The 21,151-nt window shown below is 40.1% G+C and overlaps 2 protein-coding genes across 5 annotated transcripts in view; one reads left to right on the top strand and one right to left on the bottom strand.

Moving 5' to 3' along the window:
• Nucleotides 1-21,151, top strand: part of man1b1b (mannosidase, alpha, class 1B, member 1b) — a 25,086-nt gene continuing 3,935 nt past the window's right edge. The window contains exons 1-15 of one of the 4 annotated variants that reach the window (XM_020641126.3): nt 1-262; nt 414-539; nt 3,588-3,707; nt 4,708-4,816; nt 5,005-5,123; nt 8,354-8,481; nt 8,559-8,668; nt 8,873-9,052; nt 9,381-9,529; nt 10,457-10,645; nt 11,946-12,136; nt 13,666-13,786; nt 14,810-15,004; nt 15,239-15,370; nt 15,795-15,946. In XM_020641126.3, coding sequence (XP_020496782.2) covers nt 3,603-3,707; nt 4,708-4,816; nt 5,005-5,123; nt 8,354-8,481; nt 8,559-8,668; nt 8,873-9,052; nt 9,381-9,529; nt 10,457-10,645; nt 11,946-12,136; nt 13,666-13,786; nt 14,810-15,004; nt 15,239-15,370; nt 15,795-15,946 — 1,880 coding nt within the window. In that variant the 5' untranslated portion in view covers nt 1-262; nt 414-539; nt 3,588-3,602. Of the gene's footprint in view, nt 263-413; nt 540-3,587; nt 3,708-4,707; nt 4,817-5,004; nt 5,124-8,328; nt 8,482-8,558; nt 8,669-8,872; nt 9,053-9,380; nt 9,530-10,456; nt 10,646-11,945; nt 12,137-13,665; nt 13,787-14,809; nt 15,005-15,238; nt 15,371-15,794; nt 19,045-21,151 lie in introns of those variants that run through there. The other 3 variants (XM_065963313.1, XM_020641123.3, XM_065963324.1) reach the window with 3 other exon arrangements.
• The window catches only part of dpp7 (dipeptidyl-peptidase 7), a 10,605-nt gene continuing 9,568 nt past the window's right edge, over nt 20,115-21,151 (bottom strand). The window contains exons 12-13 of the mRNA XM_020641127.3: nt 20,996-21,066; nt 20,115-20,911 (exon numbers count right to left, since the gene is read on the bottom strand). Of these exons, the coding sequence (XP_020496783.1) occupies nt 20,800-20,911; nt 20,996-21,066 (183 nt within the window). The 3' untranslated portion in view covers nt 20,115-20,799. The remainder of the gene's footprint in view (nt 20,912-20,995; nt 21,067-21,151) is intronic.

Here is a 21,151-nt window from a genome sequence, read left to right on the forward strand (position 1 = left end):
TCTGAAACCCATACGTTGTTGTCATCGAGCATCATCACAGCCCGCTGTAAGCTACAAGTGGATTACAATTAACACATTTTTATTCTCCACACAACACTCAATAAACGAGCAGGACCGACTGCGTGGTCCTCGGTAACGGTGTCAATGTTATAAGCATGAAGAGACCCCCGAAGCTGTTTCATTGACGCTGAGATAACAGCAGAGTGCTGTTTTCCTCCCGGTGGTGAACTGGTTGCACATCTGACAGTGGATACTTTACAAGGTAACGTAAATTAAATATCTCTGTTTTTATGTAATAATTTTTCAAAACTGCAGTTAAACAAGTTTCGTTTTTTGTTTTTAAAACTGTTCTTGCTGTCGGGTTATTATAAAGTGCAAGACTTAATATACCCGCCTTATCGGTTTTGTGTTAGGCCTCAAGCCATGCCTCGGTCCACAGTGGTGCTGTGAATCCGCCAAAACGTCACTTCGAGCCGGGGAGGCGAAAGTGAAGTAGTCGCTAAAGCGGGGCTACTCCAGAGGTTACCTCTTGTGTTAAGGTAAGGTAATGTCAATGCGCTGTTCGTGTCAATACCCAAAATAAGACATATAACATCTGTATAAGCTTTGTATATCAACATTAAGTTACAATAAGGCTAACATCATTGACTATACATCAGCCTGTTGATTATTACTGATGTTTGCAGATGTGATGACAGCTATACAGCTAACTGTGCTAACCTGCAGCCCTCATGTCACTTATGTTAATTCAATTCAATTCAAAAAACTTTATTTGTTCCCGGGGGGCAATTCAAAGGCACACAGAGCAGTAAATTAACAACAGTGCAAGTAACCGAAACATTTTAACCTAAATTAAGTTACCCAGCATTGGGTGTGTTGTGAATTACAAGTGACCGTAAGAAAAGTACGAATCATGACCATCAGTGTTTACTGTAGTCCTCTTGGTCCTGAAAGCCATTTTTGTGAGCTTAAATGGATCCAGGGTATTAATTCAGCATCTGGAACCTGGAATAGTTTGTAGCTGTGGCAGGAGAAGATTTCAGATCTCCAGTTACAATGCAACATGTTATTCTTATATTAGTAAAGGTTTTTTTTAAAGAGGCGTTGATCTGAAAAGTAGGGCATTCAGGTCATACAGTCAATATTTATCCTGCCAAGTATCTGCGACTCAGTGTTAACACTTTTATATTTACAGTCAATCTATGGTGTTAACACATATAATATATTGATTTCAGAACTGACGGACAGTAATACAAACCTGCCCGTATAAATGTTAATTTGCATGCCACAAAGGCAGGTGAGGAAAATGAAACTTCATTTTAGACTCTGAGGCTTAGTTGAGAAAATCCTTCCTCTTTCACATCTGACACATTATTGTTTTTGTCACAGTATCACAACCACACCTCTATTTACCATCTGGGCTCACATAGCTGCCTCCTGACCTTCTAGTCTGCTTGGAGGTGCGCCCATAGACTGAATGTAAGAGTGTTTAGTATAGCATTAAACTTGTTGTTTTGGGGCCAGAATAGACCTCGTGTAGACGAGAGGATGGTTGCACATTACTACATCTATTGTCTGATTGACCGGTCAATCACAGGATATCACTTCCTGAAGCATATCGTTTTTATCGTCCTTTATTCTCTAAATTACGCTTAATTAAAAAAATGTATATACATCATATTGTATTGAAGAAGAAGGGAAACTTCCAATAAGACCGTAAAATCAGATAAAATGATGACTGGTGAGATATCTCAAGAGACAAATCAGCTAATTATTGCAGAATCGACAATCAGACTCCTTTTTGCAACCCGTGCAGCCTCCTTCTGTTGGCAATTAGAAAGATGCACTTTTGCATTGGCATTTTGAACATGGAGGCAATGTCCACTTCTTAAATACAGTCACCGTTTCACCTACGATAATTCCTATTGGATTTTGCTTTTAAACCACTTCCTGATTGAGATCCTACCGTATATCCATCATGCTTAAAAAATCTCCACCACATTACCCATAATCCCATAAAGGCTTTAATTTAAAATGCATAAATATGAGCCTTCATACCTTTTTTTTTAAAAGAAAGACCACATTGAAGCATGTCCTAATTTACATGATGTTTACTTGTTGAGTCTAGAGCAGATAATCCAAGAGACGACAGAGTCTAATAAACAAACTTTCAGGTATGTGAAATATGGGAAATACAATTAAAAAAGGATGATTTTACTTTTATTCCACTTACACCATAAAGGATGAATTCCAATTTTAAAAGGAGTAAAGAAAGATAATATGCAGCTCAGATTTCTAGTTTTTCCTTGAACTACTGGATCTGAAGCTAACATCAGGGTAATCTGGAACCTCAATTTTCACCTCGCCCGGGGTCTCATTTGTAAAACGGTGCATAGAATCCATGCTAAAATGTACATGTGCCTAGAACCCAAAAATGGCAGGCGCCCGAAAACAATTCAAATTTATAATACCCTGTGCACGTCCACCTGCACACAGTGTTCCTCTTTATACATCACAATCCAACTGGTAATGTGTGGATCAGCCTCTATACTCCCTCATTCAACCGTAACCGTCCATGCAAAGCACCTCATGAATGAAAATGTATGCAAACGAGCAGGCTGATCAAAGATTTCCATTGCTGAGTCTCAAACAAAACTGGAAGTAAGAGCGAGAAAATAAACTCCCTGTCCCAGAAATGGATGAGCTTGTGAATGAAGTGGAGGTTAGACAGCACATATTGTTTGTTTGCTGTAATAGGAGGGTCCCCGCGTTGCTGCTACATTCACACAGTCTCCTGCAGTGCCAAAACATCCACCTTTCATTATTACACTCGACTCGAGTCTATCTGAGATTGTAAAATGTTAATGGGACCCACACTGATTTCTTCAGTAATGTCAGTCTCCCTCACTCTCTAGGATATTATTCATCCACGAACAACAACTTTAACTGCTTGCTATGTACTTGTTTATGTACAATATATGTATTTATATGATAAATACCTGCAGGTGATGAAGATATGCTGAGTGACGAGAAAAGCACCCCCCCGTGTCTTACTGCGCAGAAATATTTTTAAAACTAAAAGATCACACTGGATGATATATGCACGATATATATATACAAAAAAAACTATCTGCATTATGGCTTTTGTACTGGTTAGTATTTCTACATCAGTGATGATGTTAGTATACAGTCTGGTTTATATCGTTCATATTGAAAGTAAATAATAGAAAACAGCTTACTACATGATGTAGACCTGTCAGTAAAGTTTGATAGTGTAGTAATAAAATAACGATGAGAAGCATCAATATATATTCTGCAGGCTTCAATTCACCACCTCACCGTCTGAGTCACTAATCTACCTAGCCTCCAAACTGTATGTACGCCTGGGTCAGAGTTTGCTTATTGGTGTGCACATTCACCGTCAGTTTTGTTTTTATAAGATCACAAACAGGAGAGGCGGGTGGCGTTCCAGTTTCAGGCCCAGTTTGGGGGCGTACGCACAGTTTTTTAAATGAGACCCCTGATCTCTCCATCCAGCTCCTCACTCACTCGTTCACACAACTGTATAACATGTCTCTTCCTTTAAGGGCTGATCTACAGACATGCACCCACCATCTCGACAGGACTATGTTTCTATAAGCTTTGCTGAAAAAGGAAGTGGAGGTTACAATAACAGTAAGAACTGGAGGAGGCAGTCCTGCTGGAGGGTGAGTCAGTGGCATCGATGATCTGCTCACAAAGACGTTTCCCTTTCTTTCTTTCTTTTCCTTTTTTTTTTTTACAGACCTTTTATTTCCTGCCCTGCTAATCCCAGATCAGGACACTGCTCTGATGTCCCACTTTTTGCAATCTTTGCAAACATATCTTTAGAAAAAAGATACTGCTGTTGTTCTCTCTCTTTTATTCAGTAGTAAGACTCATGTATGTTCATCGTTTCTGATGACAGCGCTTTTCTGAAGTACTGCTAGAATCTGATTTATCTGTTTGTAGTGCGTTGTGTGTATTTTGTATCTATTACTGACTCTACTAAATATCAGGTTATTGAATCGGCCTGTTTGGGTTTTATTTCGAGCAGCACTAAGTCCACTTTAGTTCTTCTGTATTTCTAACTTCAAGATTTGATTCAGGCATTGCCGACTTCTCTCTACATCTTTCTTTAATTCAGCACAGTCTCTGTGTGTGTGTACTGTGTGCACACAGCCCTGCCGTCTCATGCCCTTATATGGGCATATATAAGGGCCTTTATCTATGCTAATTAGAACAAATATGCAAAAGCTTCTAGTTTATGAGGACATGACATTCAACAATTTAAGATCACAGGAGTGAACATCTCCTCTGTTTAAGAACACGTCATGAATCCCAAGAAGGTTTTTTCTGAGGAACAAATATAAGAAATTCTTGAGAAGATATTAGTAAATGAGGCCCAGTATCTCTAACTTTCTTAAGATCAAGAAAGACAACCCCTACCAGACCTCATTTGTGTCTGTTAGCCTTAAATTTGATGAGGATGGTTTAACTGTCTGAACAAATGTGTATCCAAACTTTCCTTGTTGCGAGAAAATGTATTTAGTTATATCATGATTTTTTTTTTTTTGAAGTAGAAATGTGAAAGGCATCTCCCAGATGTATTTGTTTTACCTGTGGTGTCGGTCTGTTGGATAGAAGTGTGTATTCATCGCCCTCCTCCTCTCCTCTGTGTGCCTGCAGAAATGGAAGCAGCTGTCCAGGCTGCAGCGGAGCCTCATCCTCTTCCTCCTCGTCCTTCTGTTTATTTGTGGAATTGCTTCCTATCCTTCTTTTAATGAACACCTCAGAAGTAAGGCTCCCATACTGTCTGTATCTATGATGACCCATGAGTCTGAGTCACAGGCTCCTGGGAGCTGATCAATGCACACAGAATAATGAGTGTTTCATTTCTGTATTTTCAGTAATCATTTGTCAGTCTGCCGTCCTTTAACTGTGTTACTTTGACACTTTCATACTAAATGTGTTTGTGTGTTTAAGGCCTTACAGATGGAGAGCAGTACACAGACAGTAACAGTGTCCTGAGGCCCGTCATCCCTCATGTGCTGCCTGAACCTGTTGAACAGCCACGACCACCACTGCCAGAACAAACCTCACAGGTTTCTATATCTCTACTTCTCTTCTTTGGTAGGACAGGGTTTCTGAAGACATTGGAGAGCCTTCATTCATAATTAAGGAACGCTAATTAATGTAGTAAGGTGCTGAAAACGTTGCTTTACCTATAAGCCCATTTTGCATTCAGTTTCTATTTGGGATGCACCGATCGGTATCGGCCAATATTGGCTCTGCTGACAGACATCAGCAGCAAATAATGTGGCATGAACCGATGTCAGGAGCCGATGTTAATTTGTTGTGCCAAATCAATTTTATGCTGGAATCTAGTACACCTAACTACTGATTCAGAGAGGAGGTTTTTATTGGGCAGATGAAGTCACCTGTTGGACAAAATCTGAATTAATTGTACTTCCTCTCTGACGTACGTCGCTTTGGATAAAAGTGTCTGCTAACTGAATTGTAACACTGAAACACTGTAAAGTTAATTGTATTATTAAACATTAGAGAAAATGTGGCATTGTGGGAATCTTGCAACAAAAGAAGTCATGATTCTAATTTGTCTAAGATGTTATTTCAATCATCGGTATCGGCATCGGTCCTGATTTTACCAATCGTTGCATCTCTAGCTTCAATGTTAATTCAGATTGACGGATCATGATAATCTCCATCCTATGAAAAAGTACTAAGTGAGCTATTTGTATTGATCAGAGCTGGTGTTAAAGGCCTCTTCAACACCCTATTTTTTCATTATTTAAGATGTTTTAAAAGGAGTAAAATCTCCATTCAGAAGGCGTTAGTACCATTTTGGTACCAAACTCCATACGCATATAGGCAGTATTAGCATTTGAAAATGCAGACACGATGTAGTAGGGAATGTGAATAGATATTCATGTTAAGTTAACATCTGCTAGCCAAGGAGGAGGCTGTTGGTTTTTTCCTCTGGAACTGGGTTGCATAAAGGGGCTGTGAGAATGACGTAATGACTGATGAGACCTAGTTTGCAAGCAAATGTGGCTGTCTGGGTCATCGTTTCCAAGAGCATTTGGTACATCAGCTATACATCTAAAACTCAACCTCAAAACTCAACCACTTCTGACCCCCTTTTAGTTTTCAAACTAAAAGCGGGTCAGAAGTGTTTCCAGAAGTCTCTGTATCGGGGCTCTAATCTCTATTTACAGATTCTGCATACAAATGCTGAACCTGTAGGTGCAGGACCAGATCGTGGTATCAGTGTTTTAGTTTCTGTATGCAGAGCTAGTATCATGTATTTCAGTGGGCTTTAGCTGCATGCAGGGAAACTATCTGTGAGGAGGGAAAGAGGGTTTTCTATGCAAACCCATCCATTGATGGCCATATATGATCATTGAGCTTTATCAATTAACTCTGTTCTTCTTATGGTTAGTAGGTAGGCTGTAAACAATGGCATCTCACAAAAGGAAGTCTTGACTTGACGTTCTTCATTACTAGATGCTTGATTAATCAGAAGCCTGGAGAAGTTGTCCGTCCCCTCCAGTGGTTATGACATTGACATTTGTTAGTCAAATGGTTCAAAGACAAATGGAGCTCTAAAATACCAGAGTGGTGTGATAAAGGTAAAGGCATGGAGCATTTCAAAACTGAAAGTCTATAGCCGTTCATCAAATTTCACACCCATAAATATTTTTCTTAAGATTCCCCCACTCTCCTTAACCTGAGCTACGATGATGCAGTATCTCAGGGTTCCCATGTGTCCCTGAAAACCTGGAAAACAGCTGACCTGTTCTCCTGTCATGGAAAGCACATGGAAAATGAGAGGAAAAGCAAAATGTCCTGGAAAATGATTTAATATTGATCCTAATTTCATCAGGAATCAGAGTTTCCAAAACACATTATTGTCTGAAAAGGGCAAACTTCTAATGTTGCAAAATATTGCAATAGTTTATAGACACTTTATTAAGAATAGGCTACATGCATGCTGTCACATCACACAGTAGCACCTGCAGGCTGGATGACAATAAGCTAACATAACAAGATAACTGTAGTTGTCATAGAACATGTGATTAGAATGAATCACATGTAAAAAATAGGAGATGCTGCTGGTTGCCTTGGTAGTCGAGGTGTTTTGATTAACGTTGCTTTTTCCCGTCTTTTAACAGTTGAATTGGTTAGCATGATTAGTTCGGTTGCTAAAGTCGAAGTTCTAGGTAGCTTGTTTCGCATGCATATTTTAACTCTGTGATTCAACTCTGGCTCAGACTGCTGGTTTTAAATGTGCGTTGGACATTGTTAGGAGAGTTTGATAGTGAATGTCCTGGAAAATGATCTCTAGAAAAGAGTGAGAATCCTTTAACTGCAACACAGAAACAACAGAAGCATGAGGATCCAAGGCTGCCTGCTGAGCACTGCAGATATTTTTAGACTCATATGGAGATAAGTCATGACGTAAATGACATTTGTTTGTTATTTGAAGCCTAACAACCACTTTGAATTTATTGCCTAACAACAGATGTGGATTTGTTTTAACATTTGAATTAACACATCTACAATGAGCTACAAAAAACACAGTTTTCTCCTCATCCATGTTGAGCTTGACCTTTGACATGAAGACAGGTTACAGTCTGTCAACTGATCACAACTAGAATTTATGATTGCATGGATACCTTTTAGGGATTTCCCCTTTTCCAAACTCCACAACTATAAACTCAACTTGAGTAAATACTTCAGATTTTACAACACAATAATAACTCAATCATAGTAGTCATTCATTTTTAAACCAATGTCAACGCGTAATGATTGGACGTTGAAATGCAGCAGATAGTGGCGGCAATTGATGAGCATTTCATGGGGCTTTTAGTGGTCACAATCTATTCTTAGTAAATCCCCCCTCAGTCTCCACAGACGTCCAAAAGTCATTCTTACTGTGTTGACCATTTTCTAATCAATCCAGAATCTGCCTCCTTTCTGTCTTAAGTTTATCAAAAATAAATGATGCTTTGAGCCCCACACAATGCAGAGGTTAGCTAACCAGATGTTTTCTTGTTTAATTTTTCTTACGCTGCTCCTCCCCTGAAGTCCTCTGGCGCCCTCCAGTGGAGGTGCACCTCACACTTTGATAAATGCTGTAAAAAAAAAAAAACAAAGCGCTATAATGAGACTTTTGAGTCTTCATATTAAGAATGTGTGTGTAGCAATAGTTTACAACACAGATCAATCCTGGTTCTTTGTCAATAAATGTCATACATGAAATAAAGATGTAAATGTTTTTTTTAGTTTATCTCATTGTTTGCTGCAGAAGAAATTACCGGCACCCAATAAGAGAGGTCCGCCTGTTCTTCACAATCGTCTCCAGAGGAAAGACAACTCTTCAGACACAGGGCTCAGGGAGAAGGCACCTGAGATCAAGAAAGATGAGGGAGTCATCAGGTGAGTCTTGGAGTGTGAAATCAACATTATTTTGTCCATGCTGTATACATTTGTACTTAAATGTGATTTATCTCAAGCTGGCATGGGGCCGTGATCGAGACTGAGCAGGGCACAGAAGGAGCTAAAGATGAAGGAAATAAGGAGGCGTCACCAGCCAACAAGAAGGCAGAACCAACAAATGAGACTGGTATCTGTTGTTTCATCTATCTTTTTTGAATTATGAATGAATAATATAATACAACTAGCTCATAGATTATAAGACAGTAGACTATGTGAGTATTCTCTTTAGAGTTGTATTTAAATAAGTGAACCATTTAAATCTTAGTTTCTGAATCACTGTGCAGACTTGTATCATATTAATTTGCCATCTTGTGTGTTTTGTGTGTGCCAGATGCCAGCAGGCTGGAGGGGGTGCGGGAGGCTTTCAGACATGCATGGAAGGGTTATAAAGACTTTGCTTGGGGCCATGATGAGCTCAGGCCTCTCTCCAAGTCCTACAGCGAGTGGTTCGGCCTAGGTCTGACGCTTATTGACTCTTTGGATACCATGTGGATCATGGGGCTTAAAGAAGGTAGAGAGAACATTTCACGTCTGTATATCACACCTGTTATTGGACTCTTTATGTTACGTTATAGAAAGACAGCCTGGCTTTACTTAATGTTTTGTCACAGGCTCTTACAGACAATTTTTGCCTGTCATGGGGACAGGATGAGTTGGCATCCAACCACCGACCTACTTTCTCTCTCTGTACCTTTGAACCATACCGGTTCATAATGATCTTAATCCTAAATGTAATCTTCTCTCAAAGCAGTTGGATTGATAAAGCCCTTTTAGATTACTTTCTTCATTTATAAGTGATTCTGTTTCAGCTCTGAACAATTTCTCGTGTTGTTTTCCAGAATTTGAAGAAGCAAAGACTTGGGTGGCTACAGAGCTCACATTCAACAAGAACGTAGATGTAAACCTGTTTGAAAGCACCATCCGCATCCTGGGAGGCCTGCTGAGCACCTACCATCTGACTGGCGACACTGTGTTCCTGGAAAAAGCTGTGAGTCAACATATACTGTATTCACTTAACAGAAGAATGAAAGCACAATCAGTTCAGTTCAGACCTTTTTTTTCCTCGAAGGGAAATTTGATTTGCAGCAGTGGACAAAAACAACAAATAAAAATAGAACAGCACAGCACAACCTGCTGGAATACAACCAAGAAATAGAAACATTACACTGGAATGGCAGCAATATAAATTGTTGTGTCTGCACACTGACAAATACAGATACTGTGATGTTATTGTTGCATTTTTGATTCTTCTAAATCCATAAGGACGAAGTAAACTGACTACATACAGAATGCCTCTGTTTTCCCCAGATAAAGCTACAGTCTGAACAAAAAAAAAATCATGTTTAAATGACAGAAAAAAGCAAAATAAACTATTTCTGAGTGAATATTATTGGAAGAAGGATATTCACCGTATCAGGTTAAGTTTCTTAATACATTTCTATGGGCTTATAAATCAAATTACACTTGAGCATATTTCATGTCAAAGAGCCTATTGAGACAACAGGAATAGTCAAAGTGATCATTTTGACCTTCAAGGTTTGTCTAATGATTAAATCATGCATTTAATGTCAAGCACAAAAACATTCAATCTTGAATATACCAGCAGGTTCTGGTAGAATTCAAATTACACTGTAAACACTGTTTACTACAGTTATCAGTTATCTGTCATTACATTTACAGAAATGATTCAAAGTACTTGTGTGTTCAATCCCTTTTTGACACCTTGTACAACCATCTTCTGCATCCTGGTGCGTCACTAACTAAAACTAAAACTATATATGCTGCAAACTCAACTCAAGGTGTCTTACTACATATGGAAATGCTCAACAGCACCCCTTATATTTTCAAAGTGAAGTCATGAGTGATAATTAAAAATGAGGTTTTCATACTGGTTACCTTTGGTCTTGAACTGCAGAAAGACATCGGCTCCAGACTGATGCCGGCCTTCAACACCCCGTCCAAGATCCCTTACTCTGATGTGAACATTGGGAAAGGCACAGCCCACCCGCCTCGCTGGACCTCAGACAGCACTGTGGCCGAGGTCACGAGCATCCAGCTGGAGTTCAGAGAGCTCAGCCGCCTCACACAGGAACCACAGTACCAGGTAACACACACACACAGATGTTCAACAACACTTTTCAAAGAGCTGTACCTGAAGCCTCAGTCCACTTGTTAATGCACTGACAGATACACCTTCACATGTGCAGCTTTTTGATCTTTTCTGCATTCTTTTTCTCTATCATCATCAGCGTACAGTGTGTGCTGCTAATGTCGCTAACTTTCAGTGAACACTGAGGGCACTAGCTTTCTCTGGTTTGGTTTTTGATTCTTATTAGGTTTGATATCAGCCGATGCGTTTGTTGCCTTGCAGCAGACTTTGTCATCTCTGTCATTGAGATAACAACATGCTGATTATTTTTTGGGTCACAAGTGATGGGTCACATTTGAAATTCTGTATTTCTCTGTAATTCTTGTTACATGTCATGTGCTCACATAGCCGCAAGGATTCTCCTTAAATTAAGTCTTAAGTCTGCTGGCTCCAGTCCAGAACCCCGCCATGTGTAGTTCAACTATATGTTTGATTAAAGGAACAAAACACATGATCTTAGTGATTCTTAATAATAATAATAATAATAATTTGGTGTAAGCACTGCAGCCTAGATGATTTTGAGCATTTTTTAAATAACTTTTTTTTTTTGTGCATTAAATCCTCAGTATTGTCCTCAGTATTGTTTGTATAAAATGTCTGTTGTGTTTGATAAATGTAAGCAGAGACATCACCTATGAGATATCAACCCTTTCCAACATTAAGTTAAAAAATCTGATTTTATTTGTTTTTTTTCGTATTTTGGTAACAGAAGTTTTGGATTAGCTTTGTTCATTTCCTCATCTGGCTGCAGCCACACGTCCAAACAACCGGGCCAAGGGGGGAAACGCCCCCTTGTTTCAGAAAAACTCCTCCAAATGATCGAGGCGTGAAAACACCTTCAGATAAAATATTCCTCCTCTTCTGACCTCTTTTTCATCCATCCCTTTAATTTAGAACATGCGCTGCTAAAGATGAGGGCTGGTCAGGAGGTCTGTGTAGCACAGTTGATACATTTCAGGTGAATGTTCTCGCAGCATTAAAAGCTGTTTAAAAACTTCAGCCCCAGAGAAAATGACTTTTGTGACACTAAAGGAATGAAGGTGAAAGGTCAGATCGTTTGCAAAGGAAATTTTCTTTATTGCAGAAGGTTCATTACTTTCATTTAGTGTGGAGGCATGGGTGTTGGTTAGACTTTAAAAATAATTTCTAGTCATTGAGGATCTTTTTTTTTAACTCTGAGTCTTTCAATAAAAGTCACAAAAATCCTCACAGCTTCACTCATCTTTTGGTTGGACCTCTGTCTTTGGTTTTCCAGGCTGCGGTGGCCGAAGTCACCAACCAGGTCCACAAACTGGATGGAAAGCTGGATGGTCTGGTTCCCATGTTCATCAACACAAACAGCGGGCAGTTCACCCATCAAGGCATCTACACACTGGGAGCGCGAGCAGACAGCTACTATGAATACCTGCTGAAACAGTGGATCCAGGGAGGCAAGCAGGAGAACCAGTGAGTCAGACTGAGGAGACACACAACTCACTTTACATGAATCTATTAAACTACATGTACACCTTCAAGGACCAGACCAGAAAATCAACTTCTGCACATTAAACTTCATTTGAATAAATGAAGCTACAGAGCCTTTATCCATTTAAACTAAGGTTTCCTTATTCAGTTCATCAAGTAGCACATTAGCTGACATGTTAAGGTCATGTTCATACAAACATATACTCAGGATATGCAACTTTGTAACAAAATAGTTCTTGTCCAGAGCTTCATGTCTTTTAAAGAAACTTTGACTTTAAGTGAACAAGTAAAGCACAAAGAAGCCTAAATTAGGATGACCATTGAGGTTTGTTTCTAGTAGCAACAGGCCAAATGAATACTTTGAATTTACCATTTAAATATGTGCCAAATATTGAGGAAACATTTTTTTTTATTCATTATGTTCAGTGTTGTTATTTTCAACACAGTATAAATTCCACTTTATTACATAAATCATTTATTTATCTCAAAACAAAAACATCTCTGCATTTAGGGAGAGGCCGAACTGGCATTGTTACACACAATCTAAAACTTGGTGAAAATCCTCAGAAACTGAAATCACACATGATTACACCATCAGCACTTAGCACAAAATGATATTTTTTTACTTATAAAGTTTATTTCAGTTCTGGGAATTTCCTGTTTATGTAAATGGCATAGCTCCAGGTGTTTCTCTACCACATGTTTCAAATATAACTAACCAACTTTGAGTGCAACACTAATATCAGTGTACGGTGTTAAATCAGGAGTTTATTTAATCTGGCAGCATTGGGTGTGTCTGGCTGTGTCAGTGGGGCGGCTGAAAGATTAATAAAGTGGAACAACGATCCCCAGCGGACACACTGGAGGGCACAGGCTTACATTAAGCAGCTTTGAGTGTCTGAATTATTTGTGTAAAGTGTGTTGTTGTGTCCCTTCTGGGTTTTGGCCTACTTAAGAGTTAGGGAAATCTAGTCCTGTGTGTCTGTTCTGAGAAGTAAAACACTATACACACTATCTTTATGTATGTTCATAGGAAACTTTTATCCTTAATTGGAAGTCTTCCAGCTGAAGAATTCCTCAGCAGTAGCTGTAACACGATGTCTACACACTACATCTGCTTTGTCTTTTTCTTCCTTTTTTCTGTCGAAACAAATACCCATTTAGTTCATCTTTGCATATCAGTGTCCGCTTTAATCAAATCAACAATCCATAATTGAATATTAATAAGTGTGTTTTCATAACCAAGCCAGAGATAGAAGGTTTCCAATGTAACCTGACAGTTTCTCCATGCTGGTGTACGACTGACAAGAAAAAAAAAAAAAAGACATATTAAGGAATAATGAATCAACCTTTGGAGTAGAGTTGTTAGAATTAAAGCAATTTTTTAATGTCACAGATTAAACAAAGGCATTACAGATTTTGAGCATATTTGATGAAAACCTTATAAAAATGAATATGTGATATGCAACAACCGTGTGCTCACATTTTGTGTGTGTGTGATTTGTTTGTAGGTTCTTGGAGGACTATCTGCAGGCAATCGAAGGTGTGAAGAAGAACCTGTTGCAGAAGTCTTCACCCAATGGTCTCACCTTTGTTGGAGAGCTCTCACATGGACAGTTCAGCCCTAAAATGGTCAGTAATAAAAAATAAAAAAAAGTCAAGGGTTATGTTGCTGATTTAATTAGTTGTTGTGAATGCTAATTTTTCACTCTTACATGCAAATTAATTTATTGTACCAAGTAATTCTGAGTCGGTTCCTTTCTAGGCCCGTTGGTATTAAAAAGAAATTAATTCATGTTGAAAGTCTATTGTAAGTCCAAGAAACTCATTTAATGATTGCTGAGGGAGGCTGTCGCGGGTTTCCATGAGGGCCACTGAAACACACAAATTCATAACTTGAAAGCCTAAAAAGTGCATCACCACATCACCATACAATTTATAATCCATTCATGAATCATAACCAGCCTTCAACACTCCCTGAGCACAGATAACCACAACACCATCAAACAATCAAAGCAGATCATCTGCACAGTAAAGGGAAGACAGTGTTGGCTAATTATGTTCAACCAGGCCACACACGTCTATCAGACACACACAGAATGACATTATTGGTTTCTTTTAAGCTTCAAAATACATATGACCCAACACTTGCACTAAAATCAACTAAATCAACTGACTCATCACTGCAAGACTTTCAGTTCATTGGATGTGCATCAATGGTGAACTACTGTTCCTCTAACAGATGGCTGCTCCACACATTGCTGAACATTGAGATGCTTTTTCAATAAAACAGCTTCGAACAATTTTACATGTTCATGCCCCTGAAGTAAACAGACACCTGACCTCTAACCTCAAGAACATCTAGACTCTGCTAACTCTAATACTGGAGTCAGACTGAAGGTACACAGAGTTCTGCTCTTAAAGGCAGATGTAGCTTTTTATAATGCAGACTTTACTTCACAACATCGCATCGACAAAAAAGGTCAGCAGAGCAGACAGTTGCACATCAAAGCTGATAACATTTGTTTTCTTCTTCTTGGTTTAAGAAGACTGCAGAGGAAACTTTTTGAAGGAACTCCTTCATGTATGAACTAGTAATGTTTATTGAGTGGTCGATATCAGGTAAATCGGTTAACACAGCTGAATTCGTTGCAGGACCACCTGGTGTGCTTCCTGCCGGGCACTCTGGCCCTCGGAGCTCATCACGGCCTGCCCGCTGATCACATGGATCTGGCCAAACAGCTGATGGAGGCTTGCAACCAGATGTACGTCCAGATGGAGACGGGCCTCAGTCCAGAGATCGTCCACTTCAACATGCATGAAGGGAGCAACAGAGATATCGACGTAAAGGTAGACAGTGCTGCTGTCCTCTAATCATACATATTTGTCCTTGAATGTCGTTCTTACAAACTTAGTTTGCATCATCTTGAGGCTCTTCCCGGGGAAAAGAAAATATACATCACCCAAACTTGTTATTGTTCTCTCTGATTTTCAGGGATAGATTTCTGTAGTAGCACTACTCTGTGAAGTCTTAGGTGTGGCTGGTAAAGTAGTGTTCGGCCTCCTCTGTGTTTTCTGTGACAGCTTGCGGACAGACACAACCTCTTGCGACCAGAGACGGTGGAGAGTCTCTTCTACCTGTACAGGTTCACCGGGGACCACAAGTACCGAGACTGGGGCTGGGAGATCCTCCAAAACTTTAACAAGTACACCAAGGTCAGTGAAAGTGTTGATAAAGACAAGTCAAAAGATACCTGCATACCATAATTTTATAAGACAGATTTTGTGTGTGTGATTTTGGGGGAATCCAATTACCAATAAAATCCATACAGTCAAACGTTTTCATGTCATTCCTGATATTTTCAGTTTATTGTGGACAATTTGACTTTATTCTTAACCTTACCACCATATTATCAAGGTTTCAACTTCATTCCCAATATGTTTAACTTCATTACTCCCATCCATCCATCCATCCATTAATAAATAGAAAGTAGAAAAGGGGGTAATACCGGTGAATACTTTTTGCAGCTCCGATCCAGTTTTCTTTTGGGTCAGGGTCAATAAATAACTCATTTTAAACGTTTATATGGACAGAAGTAATAAAAAAGACTCTGTGAATATTTGTATTTTTCCCTCCCAGGTTTCTTCTGGCGGCTACACCTCAATCAATAACGTGCGAGACCCGGACTACACGAGTCCTCGAGACAAGATGGAGAGCTTCTTCCTGGGAGAGACGCTGAAATACCTGTACCTGCTTCTCTCTGACGACCCAGACCTCATCAGCCTGGACCAGTATGTCTTTAACACAGAAGCTCATCCCCTGCCTATATGGCCTTCCACTGCGTGACACACACACACACACACACACACACACACATACACAACCGCACATAAACACATCACAGACATCTCAGGGACGGTCTGATAACAAGATGATTCCTACGTCTTCTGTCTCAGTGACCAGATGTTGTCTAAACATGACAGACCACAGCAGGAGAAAGCCTCCTTTTTACTGATGAATTACATGTTTTCTATGTGCTAACAGCCATAAAACATAGACCCCCCCCTTGAGCCACTAAAGCCTAGTTCAGTCAGTGGCTGAGTGTTTGTCTCACAGACCGCTTGTAGACCCTGTAGTGTCAAAGTTTGTTTTTGGTCGTCATGACAGCTAATCAGCATTCAACAAAAACCTGATTGTGACTTGAGTCGAAGATGTCTTAACCACGTGATGATGGGGAGGAGGAGGTGGAGGAGTGTCGAGTTGGACCCATACATTTTAGTTTAAAGCTTCTCGTATAGCTCTGTTTCAGTTCAGTTACCGTTGTGTTTCTTACAGAAGGGACCATGAAACCCCCCTCCCCCTCAAAAACACCTTCCAACTCCTGTTCGCTCTCTTTAACTCCTGCCTCTTATTCTTGTTATTACAGTGGAAATGGTTCCTGAAGCAGCAGAATGAAGCAAAGTCTGTATCTAGTTTTGAAGGGGGGGGGGGTTCACTTAGTGACGCTGTTCAGGGAGTGAAAATCTATTCAGAGTTTAAAGAAATATAGAATAACTGCTTTTGAGTGTTAAACACTTTTTCTACAGTTTTGTCATGAAAAGAAAATCATTTATTGTGCTAGAGCGCAACACAAATGGAGCTGTAGTCCAAACAGCCAATGGGAAGGAGCGTAAGTGCAGCGTCATAGTAGCATCAAAGACAGAGAGTCTGTGCCAGCTTCATTATCGCTCGACGCTCCATGTAGACTGAGAGCAAATCCTTCAAAACCAACCGGCTGGGCTAGTAACTCTGAGAGCTGCCTTGTTGTGTTTTTCTGACTTAATGCTAGGGTCGTCACGATACCAGAATTTTAAAGTTTGATATGAAACTTCAAATCAAGCAATATTGTTTTACCACGGCAACAATAATCAAAGTCCTCGGAACCCCAATATCATCTCTTGTTATCAGTGATCAAAGATTGCAGGCAAGCCCCTGCACTCTGTACTGAAATGTTGCCGAAGTTTTTCTGCAACTTAGACAGTTGATTCATTACAACGTTTTTGTACTTTTCGTTACCTTGATCATTGAATGACAGAGATTGTATCGTTTTAAAATGCGTGGTATCCAGAATGAATCGATGTATTGAAAACTTTTAGATCCTTCCCCAGAGCTGAAGTGGATTGAGCGATTTATTAATCAAACAGAAAAGTCGTGCAGGCAGGGAGAGAACAAGTTTGATATAGCTGAGGCTTGGAAGCTGTTCGTCAGGACTATGCTGTTTTTGAAAACGTTCCTTCTTAGTTTGGCTTCCTGGTGAAATGTGAACATTTCCATCTCTGCCTGCGTGCTGCTGGTCTGAGCCCTGCACTGGGAGGGGCAGCAGGTGTGCTGCTGGTCTGAGCCCTGCACTGGGAGGGGCAGCAGGTGTGCTGCTGGTCTGAGCCCTGCACTGGGAGGGGCAGCAGGTCGGTAACCTTTGTAGCGAAAAGTTCAGCAGCTAGCAGCTGTCTGAGCTAACATCTCCTGTGTGCTGCAGCGACACCCTGCTCTGCTCCTGCAGGGGGCGTCACACTGTGTGTAACACAGTCTTTAGGCTGCTGTATTTTACAATCGTTCTCAGATAGCGTCTGTATTCTGCTTATAAACGGGGGAAGCTTCCTGACAGGGTGTGAGCAGGCCTTCAGTTTGAATGCTTCGGCTGTTCCTTCATGCTACGGTCATGTCTTACCGGACATGTGACTACTGCAGTCACATCAACCTTCAGTTCATTGAGAAAACAGAGATGGGGTCATTGTTCTCACTGCAGCCTGACGAAAGGCTGACACTAACCAGGCTCAAAGTCTGATGGAGGGGGATACGAGGCACCTTTCTTCCCCTCTATGTGCTGATAGCTGGGTGCATATTTGTAACAGTGAATGCATCACATTTCTAAAATAATTGAATGTTGCTTTAAATGATGGAGATGTAAGCTGTGGGGATTGAAATATCTGAAAAACTCTTAAAGACTTGCAAAGCCTTTCCCAATTCCCATTTGACCTGAACGCAGCATCCGTGAGTACTTGGGGCTCAGATGACGTCACTTTTGTTGCCAGGCAGCAGATTTTCCTCTAAACTGTGAAGCTCTGTAGTGTTTCTGTGGAGCGTCGTCGCTCTTTTCTCTGAACGTTCAGCTTCGTTCTTCTTTTTGTGGTTCTCTTCAGTAAGGTGTAGCATACATTTGTGTTTCTTCTAAGTGAGAGAAATGAATTAGAGTATTGATTTAGTGTAATATATTGATTTGTAGTGTATATTTTCAAAGGTATAATTGCAGCTATCGTAAACTCTCCTCGTGCATTTGGCGTAGTTTCCTGTAGTAGCAGCAGCTTCGGAGCGGCTGCAGTCATTCCTGTAAATAATGGTTTACTTCAAGTCGTTTGATTGGTTGAACTTTATGAATTTATAATGAGACCAAACCTGTAAATATTTAATTCCTTTGTGTTGTCTCACTCGTGCCTTTAATGTTGCTTCAGACAACTTTCAAAAGACAACCGTAAACTGTCACCTCTCCTTCCACTCGAGCTGTTTTTACATGTGCACACATCGACACAGTACAAAGGCCATCAGGATCACTGCGGAAGAGTATTTTTCCAGTTGAATGATGAAAAAAATTATCGATGTATTTATAGCTGTCCTTCAAAGCAAGCCTTAGCTTTACGTAACACCAATCTCTACCAGTGTGTATTTAAAATCCTGCGTACAAGGGCTCTGTGTGATCCCTCCATGGATGTATTTGAGCATCTCCCCGAGCCAAAGACACACTGAGAATCAAATATCATTTGGGATTTAATCAATTAAAAAGCCATTTTTCCAAAGCCACTCTTTTCAGGAAAAACTGAATTAAAAGGAAATATTTAAGTGATTTTGATAACAATTTCAGTTGTGTGGATTCTTTTTTTTTTTTGGAGTGTGATTCTTATTTTGGGATTAAAGTCATTGAGTACTTAGTCGGAGTCTGCACACAGACATGCAGAGATTTATTCCCTTTTATGTTCATAATGAGGGCTCAGTAAGAAGTACATTTAAAGGCAGGGATGGTAATTTAAGAAAACTAGGATGGTTTTAAAAGTAGCATTCCATCAGTGCTCCGTCTGCACCCCCTCCCCTCTGCGCTCCCGCAAAAGCCACGCCCCCTCACTTACATGCACGAGCTCCGTTGCTCCAAAAGCGGACCTCAGCTCATCGCTTTCATTGTGTAGAAATTTAGCCGAGTATAAACTCTGTCATCGGTGACGCGCTTTAAGTGTGGACTAGTGCACACAAGCAGTAGAGAGCGAGCAGGGAGACAGGAAGGCGTCTGATTGGTTCATCAGATTGGTACCTCGTGCAGACATTTTTACAGGCTTACAACTGCTACAGACGACAGATTTTCTTAGTTCCTTTTTGAGAGCACATGAGTTATTAATATCTGTCAGGACCTAAAGACAACTTCGACCAAAATCTTGAAAAGTGAATCTAGAGAAAATTACCAACCCTGCCTTTAAGGGGGCATCATCTAAATGCACTCAAAAATGAAGTTACCCTCAAACCTCCTTTAGACCACAGTACTAAAGAGAATCAGCTGTCACTGTATGCACGTTTTCATGTCTCCTAATGAAGCGTGAAAGGCTTTTCTTAGATCAGACAGTGTGCTGTTCATCTGTTTACAGGGATGATGAGTTCTGATTTAGTTTTTCTTAAGGCTTAAATGTCACTATGGGAACATACACTGCCATTTTCTATCATGTTTTGGGTCAAAGTTGATGTGGCCTCTTACTCATCATGAAAACATTTGAGTGCAAAGAGAGAACATTTGTGAATGTGCTGCAGTTTCTTAAGGACTAATGTGTTAAAAAGATGCTTCAGATATCCTGTAAATAAAGTTTGCAGCTTTCTTTTGTCAGAGCATTACAGGGGCTGTTTTAAATGTTCAGAGATACACAGATTCACATCGGGGTCAGTGGATGGTGTAGTACAGTTCAGTGTTTTCCTTTTTTTATTTCAATCTTTTCAAAACATACAATGAACTGTTTACGCCACATATAATAAACGCTGGATTGGCTTTATTTTGTAAAAAAAACAAATAAAAAGAGATTTTATCAAACAGGGAGAAGAAAGTCTTGTGTCGATGATTGAGCGATGAAACAAAGACAGTCTGCAGTCATCTCAGACATGTTGGTACAAAAGCTTCAAGAAAACTAAGCAGCAACAATTTTCATCACTATAGGATGATCACTGACCAATAGAGATCGTTACAGAGTTACTGATCCAGCTTCCTGTTTGAATTGATTCTGATGCTCTGTGTTCTGGGAGCGCGATGTGAAAATGTTCGGGTGTCGTTCTCTTGAAAGAAGCTCAATACCTCGGATGTTAAAGAATTATGTTTCAGCCAAATGGATTGTCCTCGAGCAGTCAGAGGTAAGTTTTTATTTCCCTCAGCAGTGAGAGACTCCGTCTGACGGGCAACACACTCAGACAGGGAGCCAGAAGTTTACTGTAAGTGAAATAACATTCTCTATCTTTTCAGTCTCCGGGATGGTCGTTATGTAAAAGCCTCTGCCATAATAATCTAAGAATTAACTTCAGATTTGACTAGAGATAAATGTTTTTGTCTGTTTTTCCTCATAGAAGTCCAAAAACAAAATGTGTTTTATGGTGATTTTCTTAATCTGATCCTCTCGTTGTCCACCCACTGTGCGATCAGGTTTGCTTCAGTCCTGCGAGCGATGATTACCGACACTGGATCTGCATCATTCGACCCTCTGTAAAGCATAAAAAGAGAAATGTTGTGAATTCTTTGGAGTGTTTAAAAAAAATAGCCTGAAGGTGAGTCTGTTGTGCTGTACCTCAGATCCAGGTGATGAGCTCCTCCAGAGATGTTGAGAGCTACGAGTGAAGGGCTGAGGGACTGACGCACCTGAGCAGCAGAGATCTGAATGAGTCAGGCTGAAAACAGACACTTCACAGTTTACTGAGGGGTAACTCTGTGTGATCATCACTTA

The sequence above is a fragment of the Labrus bergylta genome, chromosome 2, assembly GCF_963930695.1.
Source record: "Labrus bergylta chromosome 2, fLabBer1.1, whole genome shotgun sequence".
NCBI classification, from domain to species: Eukaryota; Metazoa; Chordata; class Actinopteri; order Labriformes; family Labridae; genus Labrus; species Labrus bergylta.